Here is a 24459-nt window from a genome sequence, read left to right as displayed (position 1 = left end):
ATATTTATTACTTGATAATAACATGTCTAAAATGAACATTTTATTTCTCAAAAGCATTTTTGACAGCAATGCTAAACACTCACATTTTAAACTAAAATTTTAAAAAGCACTTCTGAAAAGTACTTTTCCACAGCATTTTTCAAAAGTATTTTTCAAAAGTATTGTTAAACTAGATATTACTTTTGGGTTGAAAAACAATTTTCAAAAGCACTTCTAGACTATAAAATTATTTTTTTTTCTAAAAAAAAAAGAGTTAATATAACTTTTAGTCACTGAATCTGATAATGAATTCCATTTAGAATGAATCTGGACGAATGGTTGTCCCGATCAAATGAACTAGGAAAATCTAATGACTAGATTTTTTAAATTATTTTTAAAAATTTTTAAATGAATTTTTTTTCTGACATGGCATGCCACATGTCATCTCCTAGTGATTATTGTCAGTCACATCAGCGCTTTTAACAATTAAACAGTTAATTAACAGAATAACTTAATTAAAATTTTTTATTATTATCATTAAGGACTCAACAAGGTGTATTTTTTTTAAAGACTCAATTAAATTTTTTCATTTTTTGGCAAGGGCTTTTTTTACCTTTAAGCTTACAATAAATTATTATATACATTTTATTGTATCATAGTGGCATCCTAACTGTCAACCATTATCATCTCAATTTAATATAATCTGAAACTATTGATTAAAATACGGGAATCAAGTACATACTTTCTTCTACCACCAAAAAGACATGGAATTATTGAATTAGACATGTTACTAAGGGAAAAAAAAAGAGTGAATAAACTGAAGAATGAAACAAAATGGCTACAAAATTAGAGATGCAATAAATGGTAAATCTCACGACAACATATTCATATGGTGAATAATGTCACAATTGATAGTTCGTAAAATCAAGCAGATTAAATATGATATTGCTTTCTGCAAATAATGATCTTAAATGTTGTATTTGGATGGAGGGCTCATCACTATTGAAATAGAAACTTGCTTGAACAACAAGAGTGTGTAAGTTGAGCATTGGGTCCAACCAAAATGTAGAAAAGCCCCATCACTCCTATATGCTACTGTAATTAGGAAGACATTTAAAATACCTCTCTCAGTATAGAGCAGAAACAGATCCCCCTGGCATGTACAGTAGGCTTCCAACACCAAATGGCATGACAACAACGCCCGTCATCAGCCAATCCAGTAGATGCACCTGGCATCAACAACGGGTCAAATTAGAGATGACTTAACAGATATCACGCCGTTGCTGGCGTACGTAAACAAAATTTAACGGAATGAGTCATTTTCTTGTAATGTACTTGATTGACTAACGTAAAAATACGTAGTAATAATATAATAAGAAAGTTGCCAGGATACTTTAACGTCTCTATCTATGAAACCAACATTTTTAAGGCTCGAAAAGATAAGATATAAATTGGCACTAAACTATTTATATGAAAATATATAATAAATTAGTTGCCAAAAACAAATTAACTGGACTACTTTTTTAGCTTCTTGGATCATGCACACAACGTTCAATAGAAAAAAAAAAGTGCTTACAAGTTATCTAGTACATGTTAAAGCAGCTTCATCACATGGGATGGATGGGATACCATTATAATATTACCACCAATTTAGCTGCCCCCACCGAAGCCCAAAGGCTCCTGCTGAAGGTGACTTGGGAACTAACTATTACACCGTCACTGCCATCCATCATCATCATCCTTGCTGAAAATAAAGCAATAATCTGATGATGAAACTAATACAAAAGCTCCCACAGTCCCACCCACTCGAATCATACTCCACTTTTTTCTACCTCTATTGCTTGTTAACTACTAAAGGCGCCTGCTTTGCTGTAGCCTATAGGCTATAGGTGAAGAACCCCAATAATAGATCCCCAAAACACAGAAAATAAAAGATACAGTTTTCCACTGCCAAATTCTAATTGAAACTTAAAAAAGAAAATAAAACTACCTATAACCCCCTTTTCCCCATCTTTCTCTAATTTGACCACTCAGCTGTTTCTTTGGGCCTCGGTGGCCTCCAATTTTTTTTTCTATTTTTTCTTTTTATTTTTCAAAACTAACCCCCCCAAAAAGAATGGCACAACACCAAAAAGAAAGCCCTGCTCCTGCAATCATCAACCCTCTACGTCTCCAGGTAAAAAAACAAAAGGAAAAAAAAGAACTTTTTTTTCGTTATCTCAATCAGTATCATTGTTTTTCTAAATAAACCCAATGATGTAAGAAATTTTAAAAAATTTTCTTGTCTAAGATTTCACTCAATCTTTTTTTTTTGATAAGTTATATATGCAAGAATTACAGGAAAAAGAGGAAGACAAAGAAGTGGACCTCAGATCTTACGAACCTGACACCCCATTGCCCTTAACTGTCACTTCCAGGGTAAAAACATGACAAGTCTTTGTTTTTTTTTTTTTTGGTTGTTAGAAAACCTAAATATTTCTTCTTTTTTTGAGCAATGTGAAACTGGGGTGTCAAAAAAAAAAACATGATAATAATAATAATAATGAAATGCAGGTATTGTATATGTTGGGAGATATAACAGCAGGTCCGGCGTATCGTTTCAGCCAATGGTTGGAACTGGTTCGTAAACGGAGCGGGAAAAACCGATCCTCTGGCTTCCCTAACCGTCCCAACAGGCTCGTCAACATGCCTTCTTGGTACGTCATTTCATAGTTCAATTGGTTTTCACTAGAAATAATTTGGTACTAATTTATGAATTTATGAACTTTGTTTTGTTTAGCATTAGCATTTCCCTTGTAATCATGGAGTAATAATGGAATATCACTTTTCTGTATCTTTAAATTTTATTTCTGTTACATTACCATGTTTTGGCATATATTTTATCCTCCACAGGTAATCAGAAGCCATTGGAGGACTATTTCATAGGTTATGACCAATGATTAACCATCCCACAATTGAATATCATTAGTTTGTATAATAAGGAAATTGATGTGTCAAATTATCATGGATGAGATTTTTTCCTTGTTACTTCTCACTGTTATTATTGTTCAGTGCAGAAGAATCATCCACTGATTCACAGTCCCTTCCCTCCGCTGAGCAACCTTCCGAAATAAGTTTGTGGGATAGACTAGGTAAAGCAGCCATTTTGGACATCGAGTCAATCTCTTTTTCCTGGGACATGCTGTCTTCACTTCACCATACTGAGCATAGCAGTAGCGCTGAACAATCTGAGGATGAACAGAATAAAGCCCTTGAGGTGTGTGATACATCATAGCCATTATAGCTGGAATGACAACTTTCTTCAACTTTGTATTAGCATTTGAAAATTTGGTGTCCTATTCTTTATTTCCTTATCAGGTCTCTTTATACATGGGATTTGAATGCATCTCACTTTAAATGGATTAGTTTATTCATTACCATAGATAGTTTTCAGATGCCGAAAAGGGTAAATATACATAAATACTGAAGGTTTTGAACTGCTAGAGTTTGTGTTATAATTTCCATATAAATTTTATGTGCTTAAAACTCTGGAGTTCACATACCAAGGATGAAGACTTTGCTTGACTTATAGATAAATCACTTCCTAATTAGTTATATTCTCATCTTCCACTTCATTTTATCTTTGGTCGTCTGCTTTTAGGTTACTGTAAATTCTGGAGGAGTTGTTTTCTTTGCATTATTCAACCAGCCTATATTTGATGATAATTCTCTGAAGGAAGCAGCAGCTGTTATAAAGTTTTCATCTTCAAGGATGGCCACACAATCAGAACGCCTAGGTTATGAGTTTGCAAAGTGGCTAGGGATTCGTACTCCTCAGGTTGTACCTTTGTACTCAGGTGTTCTGCGGTTCTACCATTTTGGCAAAGATTCCAACCTTACAGACTGTCGGCATTGTGTTTTATGCCCCCCCCCCCTTTTTCTTTCTTTCTTTCTTTACCTCTTCTGTTGATGTCCTGATGAATAATTGTTCTTTTGGTACAGGCTCGAGTAGTTCATAATTGTAGCCCAGAGTGGCTCCAGATTAAGGAAGCCGCACAAAAAGCAAGAGTTACAGCAACCCAAGAAGGAGATGAAGTAGGTGAAGTCACATGTTCAGAGCTTCTGGAGGCACTAGAACTTAGCCGATGCCTTTTGCTGATGAGGTGAGAACAAAACTTAGTTTTATTAGACTTCAATGGTCATCAAATTAGCTGATTGTGGTTATGGCCATATGGTTCCATTGATTGATGCAAAACCCAGAGCCTTGGAATTCTGAAGTTTGGGCTCTGAAAATCCTTATATCAAGCAGTAGATTGTAGGTTGTCTCCGTGAACGTAGCAATTTATTCTTGATTGCTGCAAAGGTATGATGTTACTATTGCACAAAGTAGTAATATAATTCTTTATGCACAAAGTAATTTAGATGAAGTTTGAGAGCAATTAGGGAAGAAAGCTAGGCATCCAAGGAAAATAGTTGCATTATTTTTGCATCATTTTGAACATAAAGAACCATGTCTTTTGCAGTTATGTTCATGGATTGCCTTTGTTGGAAAGCTCAAGTGCATTTGATTCAAAGGAGGCTGCAGAAAGAACTGCTGCAGCTTTGGGTAGGGTCTTGATGTTGGACCTTGTCATTAGAAATGAAGATAGACTTCCCTGCCGTCAACTAAGATGGCGTGGTAATCCTGCAAATTTGTTGTTAACAGACAAAACAAGCTCTGCAAATATTGGCTCCTTTGATGAAGCCTTTGACACTGCAATCAAACGATTCCGTCCAAGGGTGATTAGAGCTATTCAAAAGGAACGAAGGGCATCTTCAGTTGACTGCAGATTAAGCACTCATAGTCCAGGATTGACATCACAGAGCTCTGATCTTTCTGATATTATAGAATCACCAAGATCTAGTGACATGAGCCTAGTCGGTTCTTCATTCAGTGAGTCATTCCATTCTGATTCCTATATTGTGGCTATAGATTCTGGTGTACCGCGTCGACCACCTATAGGAAAACGTTCAAATGATCAAGTAATGTATCCTAAATTGGTTGAGTTACTTCTCAACAGTTCTAGTTACTCCTCCAACTTGTTACATGATATTACATGTGGGAAATTAGGATCTGCCCCGCCAGAAGATACTGAAACAACTGATGTACAAGGGATGGAAGCGACCTCAGTTATTCAGGAATTTCGTAGTGGATTCCGTGCAGCTTTAAGGGATCTGCAGGGATTCCATATATTCCTGCTGACACTTCATCAAAAACTAGATAGCTTGTTACGCCAATTTTTGAGTATTATAAATAAGACAACATCAGGGGACTTTGACAAGGAGGATTATACAGTTCCTGAATCACCATATACTCCTTGCCTTGGAGGAGCTTCGTTCCCATTTACTCCAACTAAGGAGCGAATGCTTAGTGATAACCAAGCAGACTGTAGTGATTCAGAGTCACAGAGATCAGCTCCCAAAACATCATCTTCAGGGCACAGAGAAAGCCTGGACTCTAGTTCTCCTGTGTCACGAGATGGCTGGCATGGAAAGTTCTACAAAGGTAATGGAGAGCCACATAGGAGCTTACGTTTGACGGCCAAGCTTCGAGACTTCAATAAGTTTGCCAAGGTTAGTAATACATGTAAAGTCATTTTAAAATGTAAAGTCATTTTAAAAGGAAAAGTAGATATGTTAAGGACTTATAAAGATTATTGAGAGGTGTACCTTTTTACCTTTAAAGTCTCTCCTTGACAAGAGTAAATTATGCATAGGTTGAGTCTTAAATACCAACTAGTCTTGTAGAAAATTCTGTAATGGATAGAACAATATCTTGGTTTCCTGTCACTAAACACTGCTTGGACTGGCTTAATGCTGATTATCTGTGCTTACGCATTTAACGTTGACACCGTGCATGTAGGAAGTAAATTCTTTTATAGCAGTGTTTGCAAGTTGCCACTCTGGGACAGTGCCATGTTAAATGTATTAATAGTAACCTTTGTCCTAGGTCAAACTTTTCTCTGTAATGCTCCATTATGAAATACTATTTTGCATTTAGGTTGATGCGGAACCAAGCAAAGAGTTGGAGCAATGGAATGAAATGCTTAAAAATGATGCTGTTAAACTCTGCCAGGATAACAATTTCAATACAGGATTTTTCGAGGGTAGTGATAATAACAGTGTCGTAGATGCTTATGAATTGAAGGTAATACCTTTATTCAGCTTCTTGGCTTTCTTGCTATGCATCTATTACTTCATTTTTTGAGTTAGCATTCTGCAGATGCTAATTGTCTCCTTTTGGCTATTACAACATACAGGTTAGGCTTGAGCATATTCTTGACAGGATAGCATTGATATCTGAGGCCGCTAACACAGAGAAGCCATCTTTAATTACGAGTTGCTTGTTCATTGGTGGAGCACTTGCTGCGAGATCTGCTTACACACTGCAGCATTTTGGAATTACTCATATATTGTGTTTGTGCTCCAATGAAATTGGACAGGCAGATTCTCAATACCATGACCTATTCGAGTACAAAAACTTTTCCGTAAGTACCTTTTATTCCCTTCTCATTTTGTCAGTTCCTTTCTAGTGAAGAAAGTTTTCTTGTTTGAAGTTTTTGCTTATTTTCTCTGCTATGGACATCAAAAACTGAACTAACCAGGCTCAACTTCAAGTAGAACTGAACCACGATAATATTTGTGGTCGATATAACCACAGTGGAAATGGAAAGTGGTAACAGCCATTTTGTTTTTATACACAAATCTTAGACTCGGCACTACGGAAGTGTTGAATGCAGAACTCTCTGATTCTGTGTCTCGGTTTTCTGCTACCTGCATGGAAATTTCTTCTATAACATATGCGATGTGCCGTATTGAAACAGATATATGACAATGAAGATTCAAACATCAGCAGTATCTTTGAAGAAGTTTGTGATTTTATTGATCACGTTGAACAAACAGGTGGAAGAGTCTTAGTTCATTGCTTTGAAGGGAAAAGTCGGAGTGCCACAGTAGTGATCGCATACCTGATGCTACGAAAGTAAGTAGTATTTCATGCTATGTACTTTTCACAGAACTTATACATAGAAGGCTACATTGCTGCTAAAGTACCTCAAGTATCAGTAAACCTTAGGTTTCACTGGAATCTTTTTTTTTCCAATCGAATAAAATATTATTGCTATTACGGGCAGGAACTTAACTTTATTAGAAGCATGGAACTCCCTCAAGCGAGCTCATCGTCGGGCCCAACCAAATGATGGGTTTGCAAGGATACTATTGGATCTTGATCGGAAACTGCATGGAAAGGTTTCAATGGAATGGCATCAGCGAAAACCAATGATGAAAGTATGTCCAATTTGCGGGAAGAATGCTGGTTTGAGCAGCAGCTCACTCAAGCTTCATTTGCAGAAAGCACACAAGAAGCTATCTTCAGGGAGTGTGGACAGTGCAATGACAATGGAGATACAAAAAGCTTTGGATGCACTCAAAATAAACCGTGGTGGGAGTGTAAGCCCCACACAGAGACAATCTCACTCGGTTATGGACAAGTAACAGTCTGTCTATATTCGGTTATTTTACTTGGAACCAAATCTCTGCAGTTATTAGTAGTAGTAATCTTGTTTTGTGAGATCACCATCTCAAATGGTGAAAGGGAGACAAGTTGGTTTTTTACAGAGTTATTTGCCTTGTTACTGCAGAGCAGATCAAGACTGGGTTTTAAGTTAAATGTTTTTAGAGTGCATTTCTATGTCATTGGCCATTGTCTTCTTTCAGCAAAAATAAATGAAAAGCCATTTCCTTTTTGGCAACTAAGCTATAAACGGATGGATCATTAAAGAACAACCTCACAGTTTTGAGAATAAGATATTAGAAAAAAGACCCTAATCATGCTTTGAATGCATTTCAAACAAAAATTTCCATACATTTAATGATCAGGTGACTGCCAACCTAACAATTACCAGCGTCGGCTGTGTCTTTATTGAGAAATGCATCAATACCTACTCTTCTGCTTTCTATTCTGCCTTTTGAATTGTAATGCAAGTAATAAACACGGCTGTCTTTTTAGTTCTAGATATTTCACCTTATTGCTTTCCACATGCCATGGAAAGAACACAAAAAGATTCAAATCTCTACTTTTCGATTCAGATGCCTTCCACAACCATATGATAAATTTTGGTTTGAAATTTTCTCATCAAATCTTTACGTGTTTCGATCTTTAGTATTTAAAACATTTTTCATTTCATATTGGTACTTAAACTATCTTCTGTTATTTGGTTCATTCCATTCATTAAAAAAAATACCTGACTGACATGAAACACCAATTAAAATATGTCATGTAATACATTTAGCCATTGAAAATGTGCCATGTGGCATTATTTTTATTAAAATTAAAAATTATTCAAAGAATAGAAAAAGTATTTAAAGATTAAATACTTTTAGAAACACTTTGACTTTGACCAATAGTTTTACCAGTGTTGACTGTGTTTTTCTATCTTTTAAATATTTTCAAACTTTCATAAAATTTTAAAAATATTTACATTTTTGCAATATTTTAAAAATATTAAAAAAAAATCTAAAATTTATATATTTTGATTTTTTTAATTTTTAAATTTTAAGTTAAAATTTTTCAAAATTTCAATTTTTATATATTAAGTTTTTTTTTTCAAGTTAAACTTTTTATATTTTTTTTAATTTTTATTCATTATTTTTAATTTTTAGAATTTAGAATTTTTAAAAAAATTAAAATTTATTACGACTTTTCTACAATATATATTTTTGAAAATTTTAAATTTGTTTTTCAATTTCTAAAATTTAAATACTTTTTTTCATTTTTATAAAAATTTCAATTTTTATATATTATTATGAGCTTTTAAATTTTAAATTTATATATTTTCTAAATTTATAAAAAATATTTAAAAACAAAATTTTGATTTTTTATATATTATATATTTTTTTAATCAATATAATATAGCCTATATTTTTATGAAGCCCAACACTGCAACACCATGCGCCTCAAGCTACAGTGTCTGCGTTCCATGGGCCTACTTTTTCACTACTCTTGTTTTCCCCCCTTATTTGATCCGCGCTTTTCATAGTTCACAGTTCACGGTTCATACACCAAACAGAACACTGAAAGGGAACTTCAAATGTTATTCAGAAAACAACAGGTCTTTAATTTTTTTTTAGAAAATTCATTTTTCCTTTGTTTCTTTTCTTGTTTGGTTTTCCAGAATGCCATTTTCCCTTTTCCTCTTGATATCGGCTGGTCATGGTGTTCTTTTTTTTTTTAAATTGTTATTCTTGTTTTGAATTCTAGGATTATTGATTCTCAATCGTTATAATCTTATCTTTTGGTTTTACATGAGGTGTAAGTCAACAAAAATAACTGATAGCAATCTTTTTTAGCCTGAACAGATTGCATGTTTTGAATGTAAATTCTTTTAGAAGAAAGAAATTTCTTTTATCTTACGTAGGTAAATTAAGAATATATATATTTGATTTTTTAATCTGAAATCAGTAACCGCGTTACCTAACTAAGAAGCTGTAGATTGTAATTTTATGAATTTGGAAAAGATCATTTTTTCTCAGGTGATATTGAGTGGAGTATAGATTCCACAAAAAGATGTGGGTATAAATAGAGCACTCCTTAGTTATGTTACCTGAACTTGGGTGAGTTTGGATATGAGTAGACACACACACACACATATATACATTTGGAGGATCTTACCAGTAGTGATGTCTGAATATGTGCCCGTCTTGAGTACTTACTGGAAACGAAGAGTCCGTGTAAAGAAGCTTCTTGGGAAAGTTTTGTGAAACATAGATTGGTTGCAAGGATGTGGTGATTAATCTGAATGGATTGTGAATTATGGTTGCTGCTGTGAATGAGATCATATATATTGCTTATTGTAATCCCTTTGGTGTTCTAGGTTCATAGTTTTCTCCGTCTTCCTTAAGTTATCATTTTTGCCTTGCCCCCCTTCAATGCTCTTGTCTACTGAGTGTTGTTCTAATTATTGAGATCAACTAAATAGAATCGATTTATTCAATCTTGACAGCCCTGTCCGTGAATAGAGAAGAGGCGAAGAAGTTTGTGAATAAATGTCTACCGCATATTACAATGATATTGCCATGCAGGCAAAACAAAATGATGAGCGTGACCAAGAGCAGCTTTCGGGTTTTATATTTATGTGCAATGGAAGAACAAAAACACAGTGCTACATGTACCGTGTTTTTGGTCTTCCTGCTGGAAAATTGGATGTTGTAGAGAAAATCAAGCCAGGCATGAAGCTGTTTCTGTTTGATTTCGAAAATCAAGCCTGGAACAATCTGCTTTCAATGGGAGGTTTCCTGCCCAGGCAAGTAACATTATGCACTTAACTTAAAGATTTAGACATTTAAGATTTAAGCCTAAGATACATAACTGTAGATCATCTTCATAGTTGGTATTTGAAATCCATGCTTAGATACCTCTTTGAAAGGTTTCTGGTAGAATTATGCAGTCCTCCTGTGGCTTCTTTCTATCTCATAACTTGGCTTGTTTTTCCGTAGATGAAGGGATGCTATATCTGTTGCTTGTATAAGTCTCCATAATGTTTGGACCGACATGGCATGGAATCTCTGTTCTAACTTTCTTGCTAGTTTCTTCTTTCTATTTGACATGTAGAGACATCTAGGAGAACAAGGCTATGACATGCTTATATTGCCTTTTGGCCGCATTCTTTTTCGGTAGAACCTTGTTCCAGATTCTTGATGTGCAATACCCTTGAGAAATAAAGAAAAAACAAATTTATTCTTTGGCTGCATGGACATTAGTACTCTGGATGGTTAGCACAGTGTTTAATGCACTCAACAAACTTTAGAATCAAGCCGGTATGGCATTACACCCGTTACTCATTGGAAATAAGCTTGTAGATTTAGTTCAATAACTCGTAGGAATATAATTTGGTGATGAGGCATTGATAGGTATTAGCATTGACCTTGCACAATATGGCATAACACCCATGGCTTATGGGAAACAGGCTCATAGGACTTACGTACAATAACTATGGGAATGTATTCTGGCAATGAGCCATTGATAGCTGTTAGCATTGACCTTGAACGGTATGGCATAACACCCATGACTCATTGGGAATGGGCTTATAGGACTTAGTTCAATGAGTTAGGGAATAAATGTTGGCAACGAACATTAATGGGCATTAGTATTGACCTCACACTATATGGCTTAGCACCCATGGCTCATGGGAAATAGTCTTGTAGGACTTGGTTCAATGACTTACAAGAATGACATTTGGTGATGAGCCATTGTTAGGTATTAGCATCAACATTGCAAAATATGGCATAAAACCCATGACTCATGGGAAATAGGCTTGTAGGACCTAGTTCAATGACTTAAAGGAATATAATTTGGCGATCAACCATTGTTAGGTATTAGCATCGATATAGCAAAATGCAGCATAACACCCACGACTCATCAAGTGTTGGATTTAGTTCATTGACTTATAGGAATAAAATTTGGCAACAAACTATTGGTAGGTAATAGCATTAACCTTGTTCATATAAGCTTTTTAAGGTTTTGCTATTTCTATCTAGGAGACCATATACACAAATGAATTCCATTGTAATGATGCTGGCATTTTTTTCTAATTGACTTGAAGCATAAGGCCCTACTTTGTTCTAGTTAGAGGATTTTCCCGTTCTTTATTCCGTTTTTCATGCACATTCTGCAATTTTCAGGTGAGGTTCAAGATCTATAGTGCTTGTTTACCTTTGCATGAGAGTTCCTTTAGATGTGCCATTGAAAATAACTACCAGAAGGGTTTCAAGTTCAAGCAAGAACTCAACAAGCAGCAGGTGAGACGGATTCATGCGACATTTTCTTTTGCCTCTAATAATTTTCTTCATTCTCCAGTTTGACTGAATATTGTTATACTATGGTGCAGATGGGCAGTCTATTGTCAATGTTTCGGCCTTTGCCAGCACCAGCGCCTGGTTCTATGCAGCCTATGCTACTTCAACCTGTGGAAAATCAATTGAGGCTAACTTTTTCGAAGGATTCATTTCCACAAATCTTAGAGTCTCAAAAGTTTCAGCAGACCAGGCTTCAGCAAGGCTTATGCCATCCAATGGATCCAAATGTAACTGGGTTGCAACTCAGTTATGTCCAACCAGTTTCAGAACCTTCTGATATTCAATATCATGTTCCTTTTCCAGAGCATCATTATTTTGGATCCACTGAGAACATGGGCCATTCTCATCCAACTGTGGTAAAACAAGTTTTTTTGACACAAAATCATCAATATTATAAGGCAGATGTTAAGCAGCCATGTGCAGTTGGAAACCCTACCCAAACTATGCCAGACCAGTATAACAGGTGCCTTCCTTTTTTCATGGATGAGTTAGGATTTAGGAGTTGAATCTTCAGAATTGGAGACATTTATTTCTGGTTGGTTACTGTTAATGCAAAACCGTTTTGGCTACTTAAAAACAAGTCTGTGGCTTCTGAATCCACTCCCCTCGTATTTTCACCTGAAATTCATGGCTTTGATAAGCAATTTTCTCTACTCTGGAAGATTTTTGTTTTCTAAAAAAAAAGCTTTATACCTAATGTTTCTTCCAAGCGTATTGAACTTCCTCTTTAATCTAATGCTTCTTATTTCACTGCAAATATAGCTATGGCACAATGGGAATTAATCAACAGCTCAGCACGGGGAATATTTATCAGTCTGCATTACAGCGAGAGGGGGAAACTGTTCAGCAGCAGGACAGTGCTATCCAGTACTATAATCCCAACACGTCACATGTAGTCACTCATGCAACTCCGTCAGTGATATCATCTATGCCAACAATGGGAGTACCCAAAGTGGCAAACCGGACTCTTCCCCTTGGTTACTTACATCCCTTTCCAACTCATCATTGACTTTGAAAGTGAGGTGATATTGCCTCGAATCTGCAGAATGTAAGCATATGAAAATATTAGTGATTGTGCCAGGTATATCTTTGTTTGGCATGGCTTTAATTGTTCTACAATGTCTGAATTAGCATTAGGAATGTTGATAGTCTGTTGGTTTATCATGTTATGTAGTAAATACCAATGATGTCTAACATTCGTGTTCCATACATATTGTAGACATGGATAAGAGAATATGGCTCTCCAAAGGCCTTCAAAAATTCTTGGAGAAGACTTACAAAAAATTGAACATATCATTGTAGTTGAATGTAGGACCACCTAGTGCAGGTTGATGTGACTAAACCCACCATTTTGATATAGGATTTCCTTGACAGAAGTATGAAATCTTTTTCCCTCACTCTCTTTACTGTTCTAGTTTTGATTGCCATGCCGTGAAAGTCATTTATGATGATGAATTGGAATCAGAACATGAAGTTAACTGTATTTGATTGTTTTTTTAGCAAATTAGGTGTTTTAGCTGAAGGATAGAAAGCAGATAATAGGCCTTGTGTTTAGACACCATATGCATATCTCAAAATCTTTTTAATGCAACAAAATACATAAATGATCTATTTGCATGTCTGCATCTACATCCACTCTCCCCTACCCCACCGTCCACCATCTCTACTTCTAGTGGTTGACATCTAGACCTTATTGCTTTGTTGACTTAATGACATTTATTGTTTATAGAAAATCAAACATGAGATATAATCTGTTTGGAAATGGCTACCATGGAATGCCTCTTTTAGACTAAATGAAGGTACTAGTAATTGATTTCCACTACTCTTGGCTTGGATCTCTATGATTCGCTAAGAAGACAGCTCTTCGATTCCATAATTGTGCACCATAAAACTCCATGATGGGGTTTCCTTAATCTGTCGCTCATTGTCTTCACTTTCACGATATCCAAGACCTCTTTACATATGAGAGATATTAAACAGTATCACTAGATATTAAAAATCTATTTATAATATGCTATATGTAAAGTCAGTGGGGTCATAAAAAAATCATTTGTTTAGTTGTCCATTATCAATGCCTAGTTAATTTATGATTTGATATACCGTCCTGATGAACATAATATATATATATATAAACAGAAAAGAAGAGAGGCCTTTGCCAATTACATGGGTATGGGGTGTGGTATACTAATTATGCTTTGCTTTTAGGAGTTTAGCGGTGAACAAAGCCGCCGACAGGTGACTAATTCTGCCTTTTGTGGGGTCCGGCCATTGTCGACAATTCTTTCTGTTTCACGACTTGCCTGCCATGTATGAATTGTCCTTTTCAGCTGCTCTTCAATAAACTCTTTTTTCTTATTAGGAAACCGAGTTGAGTGTCTGATTAGAGTGTCTGATTAAAGATCGAATTATTCATCTGATTTGATAGGTTGAAATTAGCTGGGACTAGCTTATATTTATATGTAAATTAAAACATTAATCTGCGAATATTTTTAAGAGTAGTAAAATAGGCTCGGGGTAAGGGATTTAAGAATTTTTTGGATCACTACTTGACCCCTCACCATATATAATTCAACCTCTTTATTTAAACGGAAGTTGAGTTATTAATCTAGATTTGATTAATCCGTCTGATTTGTTTAAGTTTAAAAAATAAAAATATATTATTATGCTACGATTTAATAATTAAATTTTTACAAATACTATTTTGAGCCGAAAAGGATTTTGCTCAAATTCAAAGAGATTATCGAAAACTTTTGGGTGAAATGTGAAGTTTTATTTGTTTAGTTGCTTATCATGGTAATGTTTCCATTTCTTTGAATAAAATAATTATTATTTTTATAAAACAAGTGGGGACCATTAAATTAAAAGAAAGAAGACATTATTATAATATTATTTTAATCTTTAAATAAATACCATCATGCCTTACGTCCATCAAGTCACTAAAGTTAATTTGATTGTTTGTAAACTGGACCCCCCACCCCTTTCTCTAATCTTCAATAAAATATTATTTTAGAAAAAAATTGATTTAAAAAAAGCATTTTAATCAACGGTCTTAGTGAAATATTAATGCAGCAATAGATTTTTAATTGTAATAATTTTTAATTTAAGTTAGTTATTCACATTTTCAACAAAAAGATTTATAAAATAACACTAGTAAACGAGATCGGATAAAATTTTAATTGTTAATTTCTTATTATACATTTTTTTAGTTAAAATTTGATTTAAATCTATATTTGGTTAAAATCTTTTTTTAAATTTATATTTTGACTCGAGTTGAATTCAACATTTTATTCATCAATGAATAAAATAATATAAAATTTAATGAACCTAGTTTCACATAATTTAATTTATAATATATATATTTTTTTAAAAGGGCTTCATAGATAAAAATAATATAAAGTTGTATAACGACCCAAAACGCGCCTTTAGCTAGTTGTAGAAAAAAAAAAAGTAGTCAACAACTTGAAAGTTTTCTTTTTTTTTTTTTGGCCTGAACAACTTGAGAGCTCGATTTTAGTCTCCACTATTTCCATTTTTTTAATAAATATCGAAGACTCTGTCCTCTCTCTTTCTTTACTTCAATTTCTTTATAATTAATTTTTCCTTATTTTTTGAGCTCATGCATATATATTGTTTATGATTTGTCGAAGTTGAAAAAACAGCTCGTGAATACAGTTATAGATGGGAAATTGCTGCTCCGACGTCGGCGGCAGGATGGCAGCTGTTGGTGGCACCGCCGCCATCACTGGCAACCAAATCGACGCTGCCGACATGTACTTAAAATCTCGTGACATCCACGGCATCCTCTCTCAGATCGAGGTTTTTTTTTTTAGTGATACTAAGCAAATTGCCTAGTTTTAGCTTGTAATGAACGTTCGAATTGGCTTTGTTACCCAGCAGAGTTGATGATTCACTAATCTGTTTAACGCTGCTTCTTTTACGGCTTAATTTGACCATTTTTTTCAAATTTAGAGAATAGAAATTTCTAGGTTTAAATCACTATTTAGATTTGGAGTCTCTGGTTTTGATCAGTGTTGACTAGATAAGCTGGCGTCTATTACGCTTTATCTATATTTGTGAAAATTCTTCTTTTTACTTTGTTCTTTTGTTGCAAACTATTTGCCGTGGCATTGGCTCTTAAGTGTGATTTTTTTTTTTTTGCAGTTATCATTTTCTGCTACAAATTTGCGAGACCGGGATGCATTCTCCAAGGTATGTTCGTGTATGAATATGCTGGAAAGATAGACCCCAGCTTATTCGCTCTACAAGCAATGTAGTCATCAAATTCAATGTTGTAATTTTCCAATACCATACTTGTACTTTGCTGTTCAAATTGAATTATCGTGAACAATTGATTCAAGCTTATGGAAGTTCTGCTCTTAAGGGGTAGCCTTTGTTTGCATTAGTTTGATAGCTGGCATTAGAGTTTGTGGAGGGTTTTCTGGTGTGGGGTGACTTAATTATGCCTTTAAACAAGTGGAATTGGGAAGTTAAAATTAGGGAGTTCAAGTTCAGAAGGCACTCTGTATGGAGAAAGCCTTTGTAAACCTTTTTCTTTGAATTGAAACTTAGATGCCATATAGATAAGTTAATATTTGCATTTAATAAAATCAATAAAAAGATGCTAGCTCATATTTGTTGAGAAGAAGTACGATGCGTTCTTGCGTGATTGGTCATAACAGTAGTAGTTTGACCAAAGTTATAATTAAAGCCATGCTTCAAGTAACAAATATTTGACGCACTCACATGATGCAAAGTACTTAAAGAACTCTTTAACTAATCCCATATCCAAATTGATCAAGAAATGTCTCTTAAAATCCTTGGGATATGATCTTAATGAATACAAAAATCATCTCACTAGCTCTAGGATTACTACCATCACTTTGATTGCCCCTTTTGTTCATATGATGATATTTCAAGAAAAATTTCTGAGATAGGGACAGATTTGAAAATCTATAATAAATGAAAAGTAAGCTTATGCTTAGCTTTAGTTTGAACGCTCAGTCCACTCTTACAACATTTTCAATTGCAGTTGTTGTATCAATTAATCATTTTAGGTACTTTGCTGCCATCCTTAACTTGTTAATCATAAGAACCGTATTTTTGTTTCAGAAAACTTAGCCTGATACATAAGATTTGTTTGCTTTAGAGTGACCCGATGCTGGTGGTTTATATTAAAGAAAGAGATGGAGCAGTTATAGAAGTATTTCGTACTGAAGTAGTTCTCAATTCATTGAATCCTACATGGATCAAAAAGTACACAATTGCTTATCATTTTGAGGTTGTCCAAACCTTACTGTAAGTTCTATAGTTCCTATCCATTTTTTTTTTGGTCTGCGAAATGATGGTTTCATTTGTTTCATTGAAATTTACTTTGTTGGATCACACTTGATCACAGGTTTCATGTCTTTGATGTTGACACTCAGTTTCTCAATATTGAAGTAAAGGTATATTCGAGTAATGCTGCCTTTTCTTGTTCCTCCTTTCCAATCTTCCACTCATTTTAAATAGTTAAGTTTACACACTGAAAAACTCAGAAAATATGTATACTGTGTTTGTGATATACATTTTAAGTTTTCACACTGAAAAACTTGGAGGAAATATGTATACTATTTTTGTGATAAATATTAGTCTTTGTTTTAGTTGTTTAGGATTTGTTTTCTTAGAAGTCATATTTTATTAGCATGCTTGATTCCACTTCTGTTATTGGAAATATACATAAGTTCCTCCTCAAATCATTCACGTGATATAACATATAAGCATGAAATATTTTATATGTACTCAATTCTGTGCAGATGCTTAAGCTGGAGGAGCAGCAATCTCTTGGTGAGGCAAGTTGTGCATTATCAGAGGTATAGCATTAGTATCTTCTAATTATATCTTTCCTTTTCTAGTTCCTGTCCTTGCTAACTATTTCAATGCAAGGATGTATTATATTGTAGTTGAGCTAGAATGCTTAGTTTAATTGCAAAACACATAGTTTTAAAATAAAACCTAGGGGTTGCCACATGCTGTTTTGCTTTACTTCGTTTTGTTAAATTTCTAAGTTTTTACTCATCAAAAAATTGTTTTTATGTCTTCAGATTGTAACCAAACCAAACAGGTCTTTAACCTTGGATCTTGTACGTAGAGTTGAATCTGTCTCATCAACCCATTCCCAACACCATGGAAAACTTACTGTGCATGCTGAGGAATGCTTTAGCTCAAGGACTACAGCAGAGATGATGTTAAGTTGTTTAGATTTGGAATCTAAGGATCTCTTCTCAAAATGCGTATGCACCGCTGATTTCAAGTTTACTTTCTTTTTGTTATATTTTATCAGGAATATTAGTTATCATTTGGTGCACTTCTGGACTTATTTTGCAGGACCCCTTTTTGGTAATATCAAAACTTGTGGAGAGTGGGATTTCGATTCCTGTATGTAAAACTGAAATCTTAAAGAATGATCATAACCCAACATGGAAGCCAGTATTTTTGAATATTCAACAAGTAGGAAGCAAGGTATAGAACGTTTTTGTAGTACTTTTTGACAAAAACTACTATATCTGTACTTTGTTACATGCTGCTGCTAATTTGGTCTAATGTTGGCCTTTTCAGGCCTTGTGAGAGATCAACGATTTTCCTTTCAATCAGTTTGTTCATTTAGTTCTTTTATAGTTGCATTTGGTTATTTCTACTGGGCTGTCTCTCAATTCAATCAGCTATATAAACATTCATGTGTCATGAGCAGATGTTTTCATGTTTGATGTTGAGCATCTATTAATATGTTAGCCTTTTTGTTGTTGTTTCTTGCTCGTCTTATGAATTTTGTTTTCTAATAAACATGCAGGATAGTCCATTAGTGATAGAGTGCTTTAACTTCAATAGCAATGGGAAGCATGATCTGATTGGGTAATTGTAGATCCTATTTTCCTTTTTCCTTATCCCGTTGGAAACTTGCTGATTTATCTTCCTTTCTTGGGTTTAATCAGAAAAGTCCAGAAGTCACTAGCAGATTTGGAAAAGATTCATTCTGGAAGGGAAGGAGAAAATTTATTTTTGCCAACTCTGGTTGGGCATGATTGTGAGAACAAGGTATAACTATATGAACTGGAATTAATTGAATAATGCAATTTTCATTTACTAGGCTTTATTTTGGTATTTGCCAACCTTTTTGCAGATATTAAAAAGCAAGCTTTTCGTGGAAAAATTCTCTGAGACTATCCAACATACCTTCCTGGATTACCTGGCTGGGGGATTTGAACTTAACTTTATGGTGGCTATTGATTTTACAGGTACTATCCGGTTTACTAGTACCATTGACAAAATTTTCTTATGGACCTTATTACTTTCTTTCGATTAACTTTTAGGAGGTCAAAGCATCAAGTCAGGTAGTCAGCTATGTCGTATATGGAATTCTTTTTGTTTGTGCTGGTCTTATTTCTTATTTGCATTTGAGTTATATGTCAATCTTTTATGTTAAAAGATTAAGTCTGCTTGGACGCACAAAGCATAATCATTATTTCCCCTTTAGTCATCTTGGGTACATCAAGATGCCATGCACTTGGATACTCCCTTTTCGTTTCATAGCATCTTGCAACATGGATATTTTCACCATATTTATATTCAGAATTTCAAAGCTCTTATTTATGGCCTTTTCCATTGTGTTTTGTGTATTTATTGCAAGTTTTTTTTATTACTGTTCGGTTGGAAAAGTGACATGCGTGTTCTTACTTTAGAAATGTCCATTCAAATTTTTATTAGTGGTCTTTGTACCTTTAGCAAATTTGCAACCCAAGCCTTTCAGAATCAGCATTATCATGATCAAAGGTCCCTATACACCATATATTGCTTTATTAGTCCCTTAACACCAAATTTACAATTGGGCTCGCAGTTAAACTCCTCTGATAATATTCTCTGCTTTGCTGGGAAGACAAATTGATTTCCTTAAAATTTTAACCAATATAGAACAGGTTCTGAAAAATTGTGAACTTAAGGAAGATATTCAGTATAGTAAATAGTAACACAAGTAAGCCAGTATGAATATAAATCTGGCCTATGGTGAACTTTTTGGATTAAAAATATAGTTGTGAATTGAACAAACAATTTTTAAGAGCACGAAGATCATTACTGCTATCATCTCTTCTTGTTTCTTGATGTTCCCTTCTCCCTGTACTTTTAAAAGATTTTATAGGATGAATACCTAAAATATGGCCATAGGATTTGGTTTTATAAATTTGAAACTGTTAGTTGTATGGATATATGTTGAAGATATCATGCTGCGCATGCTGCTTCCCAAAAGTGCCATAGGTTATGCACATTTCAACTTTTAATTCTGGTCTATCAGCTTCAAATGGAAATCCCCGTCTTCCTGATTCCTTGCATTACATTGATCCATCTGGACGGCAGAATGCATACCAGAAAGTAAGAATTGAAAGTTCTCCATAAATTTTTCCTTTTTTCCTTTTTCGGGGACCCAACAATATGTGAGTGCATCTTTTCAACCAGGCAATCTATGAGGTTGGAGAAGTATTGCAGTTCTATGATACAGACAAGTGTTTTCCTGCATGGGGATTTGGAGCACGGCCCATTGATGGTCCAGTTTCTCATTGTTTCAACTTGAATGGAAGCAATAACTACTGTAAGGTAAGTAGTTGCAGTCACAAATATATTTTCAGTGCATTTTTTGCTCTTGTCTTTTACTCTCTGTGTCCAAAATATTAACCAATTATGCATTCTCTCCCAGGTTGAAGGAATCCGAGGCATTATGATGGCCTATACAAGCGCCCTTTTCAATGTTTCACTTGCAGGACCAACACTATTTGGACATGTGATTAACAAAGCTGCACTAATTGCCAGCCAATCTCTTGCAGATGAAGCTCAAAAGTACTTTGTTTTGTTGATTATCACGGTAAGATGTAGGGAAGAAAGGGATTTCTTTTGGGAACTTGTATGTAAATGGTATCCGTAGCTGACATTCATTCTTTATTAGAAAATGGTTGCTAAATTTTCCACTGCGTCTCATACTTGTTAATGTTGTCTAGGATGGAGTTGTGACCGATCTCCAAGAAACCAAAGATGCACTGGTAAAAGCATCAGATCTCCCACTGTCGATCCTCATTGTTGGAGTTGGAGGAGCAGACTTCAAAGAAATGGAGGTACTTACTACTTAAAAGATTTTTATATCCATTTGAGTGAGAAGGATTGCTTCATTAATGGCGGGTACTTGACTAGAAGACTCAATTGAGTTATCAAATTACTAAACCTATTTTACAGATTTTAGATGCAGACAAAGGGGAAAGACTTGAAAGCTCGACCGGACGTGTTGCTTCACGTGATATTGTTCAATTTGTTCCATTTAGGGATGTACAAGGTTAGTCGTCTACTCATTCCAATGGTACTATGCAAAAAAAATAAGAAGAAGAATTAAAATGCTTGGGAAATGAGTTGTAGTTAGGTTATAACTATCGTTTTCCATTGCAGGTGGTGAAGTATCTATTGTTCAAGCGCTTTTGGCTGAATTACCGACACAATTTTTAACCTATATGCGAAGCAGAGATATTAAACCCAGGATCTGATTTTGTAAAAGCATTGTACATATCAAAATCCATTTTTTCTGTTTTCGTTTTCATACCTGAGTTTGTCTCTTATCAATTGTCATAATGTTTCAGTTTTTTGAGGCATGTTGTATCAAAGTCAAGCAATCATGCTTCTTGAGAGGCAACGAAAGATGAATATATATATTCATACCACGTTGCATTGAAGATTGATCAGGTCAACAAAAGCTTCACCTTGATTCCTAGTTATTGGAACTAAGGGTTCAACACTCTACCAACAGATCATACGGCTACTGAAAACACCTAGCTTTTGCTACTCGGCTGACAGGACATTCTTGTCTCACATCCTGTGTCCTTGATTGGTTGTAGGGAGGGATTTAATAGATTACGTAAGGTTTAAGAAATGTTTTGTTGTTGAAAAGCTACCATTATCTTAAAGGAAGAACTTTACTATTGAAATCTAGTAGAATTTTACCGACTTTTATTTTGGCAAGAGAATGCAAGATAATGAACAGATAAATAAAGTAAATAACAAAACAAAATTTAAACTGGATTATACCAACAGCTACAACCAACAGCCACTCAAACTTCACTTAATTACAAATTTGAGAGACGAGGAGGATAATCAAAGAAGCAAAATTGAGAAGACTTTGGTCGGTTCTTCTAAGAAAAGACTAGAGGGACACGCGTCGCTAACCCAACATCCGCCATTCACTCTCTTCACTTCACCACTTTATTTCTCTCTCTCCACCCAAACTGCAGAGCCCAAAACTCCTCCTTTTTATCTGATAAAAACAAACCCATGGCGGATATACAGCCATCAGATGCCCAGTTAAATGGCGTCGTAGCACCCCTAGTCGTGGCTTCATCCGACACCGTTGGACCCAAACGCCAGAGACGTCCCAGCGTACGTTTAGGCGATATTGGCGGTGACCAACCCCACGATTCTCATCTCCGAAGGCCCTCCTCCTCTTCTGCCGCCACCAAGCCATGGAAACACCAACCCCACTCCGCCGCCGCTGTCACTTCTAAGTCATTCAAGACTCGCGCCCTAACCAATGTCACCACTGACGATGATGAAACTGAAGCTGACCACAACAACACCAATTTGGATGGTGTTGCAATTGCTAGCTGGAGGGTCAAAGATTTCAACAAACGGGGCTCCGCCACTAAACGGGTCCGCTCGAATTGGGTCCCCAAACTCGACGATTTCAGCGGCGGAAACGTCATAATCAACGGCAACAGTACCAACACTACTAACAACAACAATTTAGAAACAGATGATAGATATAGTGGTGATCAAGATAACGATGATTTCGACATGGAGAACTCGGAAAGTCCCATGAAAGAGCACAGTCCAGTTCATTCTTTGGATAACATGGCCAATGAAAGGGAACTTCTTTATCAAAGGAGGCCAATTCGTACAAGGGTTTCGGATCGGGCGGACTTATCCGATTCCGACATAAGGCCGTGTGAGGAAGATGGGGTTAGGATATGGTTAAACAGTTTGGGTTTAGGAAGGTACGCCCCTATTTTCGAGATCCATGAAGTGGATGATGAGGTTTTGCCATTGTTGACATTGGAAGATTTGAAAGATATGGGAATAAATGCAGTGGGTTCAAGAAGGAAAATGTTTTGCGCAATCCAGAAGCTTGGTGAAGGTTTTTCCTAACATATTTCAAAATGGATTTTTGGAAGGAGAATTTGATCAGCCATGGCAATGTAAGAGCTTCAGCCTTATGTTCAACTTCCTTTTTTTGTTGTAGAAAAATAGGTGAATCAAATCAATAGGTAGTTTTTGTGCTTTTGTTAAGGTAGTACTAAGCTAACTGTTGTTGATTGAGAACTTAAATGGAAAACAGTGAAAGAATATAAGCTTTTGTTTTGGTTATAAGGAAAGTGATTAACAATATCAGATAATTTCAACCGTTTTGCTTATGGTTTTCTCATTCTTCTTGATTAATGAAATGGAATGTGTTTTTACAATTAGATACAGAAATGCTCTTTCTATGTTGATTATCATCGCATATTCTTATTCGAGCTCGAAATCAAACAAGGACGCCATCGCTCGAGGGATGTTTGTCTGGATTTAAGTAGTTGTTTCTTGTTTTTATTGTGAATTTACTATGGACTGGCTATAGACATCTTCGCATTTCATTTCTACACTCCTGTGCTCCTTCGGCATTTCCATACTACTTTATATGCATTTATATCTCAAGTACTTTAAATTACTCAGATTCGGGTGTGAATGTTGGGTATGGGTATGTATCCGACATGAGTATGCTCAATTTTCTTTTCTATGTTTTTCCATATAGTTGGAGAACCATACCCTCCATAACAATGTCCGAATATGTGCTCGATACAGGTGTCCACACGGAAAATGAGGAGTTGGAGCATATATCTAGTCCTCTAGAACTTTCCTCGTACCATGCAAATTGTGTTTTAGGATGAAAAAAAAAAAACATGTTCGAATTTCTGTTTGCCTTAATTGCACTTTCTCATCATGGTTATGTAAATATTTAGTTGGCAAGTAAACAAATACTGCTACTCACCTCAAGCACGGTTCCCATTGTTGAAAATTTCTTGTATGTTAAGCTGTTATCATTCAGTACCTTCTGTTCAATATGCATAAGATATTAGAGTTTTCTATGGCCTAAAATCCCGTAAGCCATCCGTTTAAGGTGTCAGTAAGTTTCTGTGCCTTAATATCGACCCGCACTGATTGAATCAGAGGAGAGGGGCCACACATCAGTAAGTTTCTTATTGCAGATATGGTTTTGCCATTCTATTTTAACCTAAAAAAGGTGCACGAGTGCTTTAAGTAGTTTGTGCACCTGAAACTCGATAGCTTTTCCAATGGTGGATAGGTACATTTAAGATCTTTTATGCATGGAAGAGATGTTGGTCAAGTATGAAAGATAAGAGGCAGTCAGGATAGCCAAAGGTGACTGCCCACTAAGCATTAGAAGGACTATAATTACGTGCAAGTGAAGTGGGAGTCTCAAGAGAGATGAAACTGACCTTCCTTCTCCACAAAATCCTTGTTTGGATATAGGCAAGTCATCCTTGGCTACCC

General features: G+C 35.3%; 4 protein-coding genes across 11 annotated transcripts; all 4 read left to right on the top strand.

Moving 5' to 3' along the window:
* The first annotated feature begins 1649 nt into the window (after window positions 1–1649).
* LOC107939816 (dual specificity protein phosphatase PHS1) lies at window positions 1650–7748 on the top strand. Of its 5 annotated transcripts, none has more exons than XM_016873203.2 (11): window positions 1650–2155; window positions 2320–2397; window positions 2533–2675; window positions 3031–3235; window positions 3620–3796; window positions 3961–4121; window positions 4482–5571; window positions 5999–6145; window positions 6258–6485; window positions 6822–6979; window positions 7131–7748. In XM_016873203.2, the coding sequence occupies exons 1-11, from the start codon at window positions 2096–2098 to the stop codon at window positions 7489–7491; spliced, it is 2808 nt and encodes a 935-aa protein (XP_016728692.1). In that variant the 5' UTR covers window positions 1650–2095; the 3' UTR covers window positions 7492–7748. The 5 variants fall into 5 exon arrangements, with proteins under 5 accessions (XP_016728692.1, XP_016728694.1, XP_040933357.1 ...); XM_041077423.1 differs by having other exon boundaries at window positions 1668–2155; window positions 2299–2397; window positions 3695–3796; XM_016873201.2 differs by having other exon boundaries at window positions 1668–2155; window positions 2299–2397.
* A 1228-nt stretch (window positions 7749–8976) lies between these two features.
* Window positions 8977–13044, top strand: LOC107939833 (uncharacterized). 3 transcript variants are annotated; one of them, XM_041077421.1, is made up of 5 exons: window positions 8982–9107; window positions 9999–10298; window positions 11677–11793; window positions 11883–12313; window positions 12613–13044. In XM_041077421.1, the coding sequence occupies exons 4-5, from the start codon at window positions 11883–11885 to the stop codon at window positions 12857–12859; spliced, it is 678 nt and encodes a 225-aa protein (XP_040933355.1). In that variant the 5' UTR covers window positions 8982–9107; window positions 9999–10298; window positions 11677–11793; the 3' UTR covers window positions 12860–13044. The 3 variants fall into 3 exon arrangements, with proteins under 3 accessions (XP_040933354.1, XP_040933355.1, XP_040933356.1); XM_041077420.1 differs by lacking the exon at window positions 9999–10298 and having other exon boundaries at window positions 8977–9107; XM_041077422.1 differs by lacking the exon at window positions 8982–9107 and having other exon boundaries at window positions 9224–10298.
* Window positions 13045–15266: 2222 nt separating this feature from the next.
* On the top strand, window positions 15267–21842 carry LOC107939830 (protein BONZAI 2). Of its 2 annotated transcripts, none has more exons than XM_016873214.2 (17): window positions 15267–15666; window positions 16012–16059; window positions 16997–17145; window positions 17246–17294; window positions 17643–17699; window positions 17931–18119; window positions 18214–18348; window positions 18677–18738; window positions 18819–18921; window positions 19007–19121; window positions 20174–20250; window positions 20335–20472; window positions 20573–20737; window positions 20871–20984; window positions 21103–21199; window positions 21310–21419; window positions 21498–21842. In XM_016873214.2, the coding sequence occupies exons 1-16, from the start codon at window positions 15529–15531 to the stop codon at window positions 21402–21404; spliced, it is 1731 nt and encodes a 576-aa protein (XP_016728703.1). In that variant the 5' UTR covers window positions 15267–15528; the 3' UTR covers window positions 21405–21419; window positions 21498–21842. The 2 variants fall into 2 exon arrangements, with proteins under 2 accessions (XP_016728703.1, XP_016728704.1); XM_016873215.1 differs by having other exon boundaries at window positions 15534–15666; window positions 16960–17145.
* Window positions 21843–21918: 76 nt separating this feature from the next.
* LOC107939831 (ankyrin repeat and SAM domain-containing protein 6) lies at window positions 21919–24037 on the top strand. The gene is made up of 2 exons (XM_016873216.2): window positions 21919–23105; window positions 23749–24037. The coding sequence occupies exon 1, from the start codon at window positions 22186–22188 to the stop codon at window positions 23053–23055; it is 870 nt and encodes a 289-aa protein (XP_016728705.1). The 5' UTR covers window positions 21919–22185; the 3' UTR covers window positions 23056–23105; window positions 23749–24037.
* The last annotated feature ends 422 nt before the right edge of the window (window positions 24038–24459 follow it).

The sequence above is a fragment of the Gossypium hirsutum genome, chromosome A09 (assembly GCF_007990345.1).
Source record: "Gossypium hirsutum isolate 1008001.06 chromosome A09, Gossypium_hirsutum_v2.1, whole genome shotgun sequence".
Classification (NCBI taxonomy): domain Eukaryota; kingdom Viridiplantae; phylum Streptophyta; class Magnoliopsida; order Malvales; family Malvaceae; genus Gossypium; species Gossypium hirsutum.
Note: the sequence above shows the minus strand (reverse complement) of the source record. Positions and strands in the feature narration are given on the sequence as shown.

Bases quoted from the DNA above. Each gene is read 5' to 3' on its own strand.
- LOC107939816 (XM_016873201.2), top strand. From the start codon at position 2,096: ATGGCACAACACCAAAAAGAAAGCCCTGCTCCTGCAATCATCAACCCT. The intron at 3,236-3,619 runs GTGTGTGATACA...GTCTGCTTTTAG, and splicing joins AACAGAATAAAGCCCTTGAG to GTTACTGTAAATTCTGGAGG. The intron at 3,797-3,960 runs GTTGTACCTTTG...CTTTTGGTACAG, and splicing joins TAGGGATTCGTACTCCTCAG to GCTCGAGTAGTTCATAATTG.
- LOC107939831 (XM_016873216.2), top strand. From the start codon at position 22,186: ATGGCGGATATACAGCCATCAGATGCCCAGTTAAATGGCGTCGTAGCA.
- LOC107939830 (XM_016873214.2), top strand. From the start codon at position 15,529: ATGGGAAATTGCTGCTCCGACGTCGGCGGCAGGATGGCAGCTGTTGGT. The intron at 16,060-16,996 runs GTATGTTCGTGT...TGTTTGCTTTAG, and splicing joins ACCGGGATGCATTCTCCAAG to AGTGACCCGATGCTGGTGGT. The intron at 18,739-18,818 runs GTAATTGTAGAT...GGGTTTAATCAG, and splicing joins GGGAAGCATGATCTGATTGG to AAAAGTCCAGAAGTCACTAG.
- LOC107939833 (XM_041077420.1), top strand. From the start codon at position 9,087: ATGTTATTCAGAAAACAACAG. The intron at 9,108-11,676 runs GTCTTTAATTTT...TGCAATTTTCAG, and splicing joins TGTTATTCAGAAAACAACAG to GTGAGGTTCAAGATCTATAG. The intron at 12,314-12,612 runs GTGCCTTCCTTT...CTGCAAATATAG, and splicing joins ATGCCAGACCAGTATAACAG to CTATGGCACAATGGGAATTA.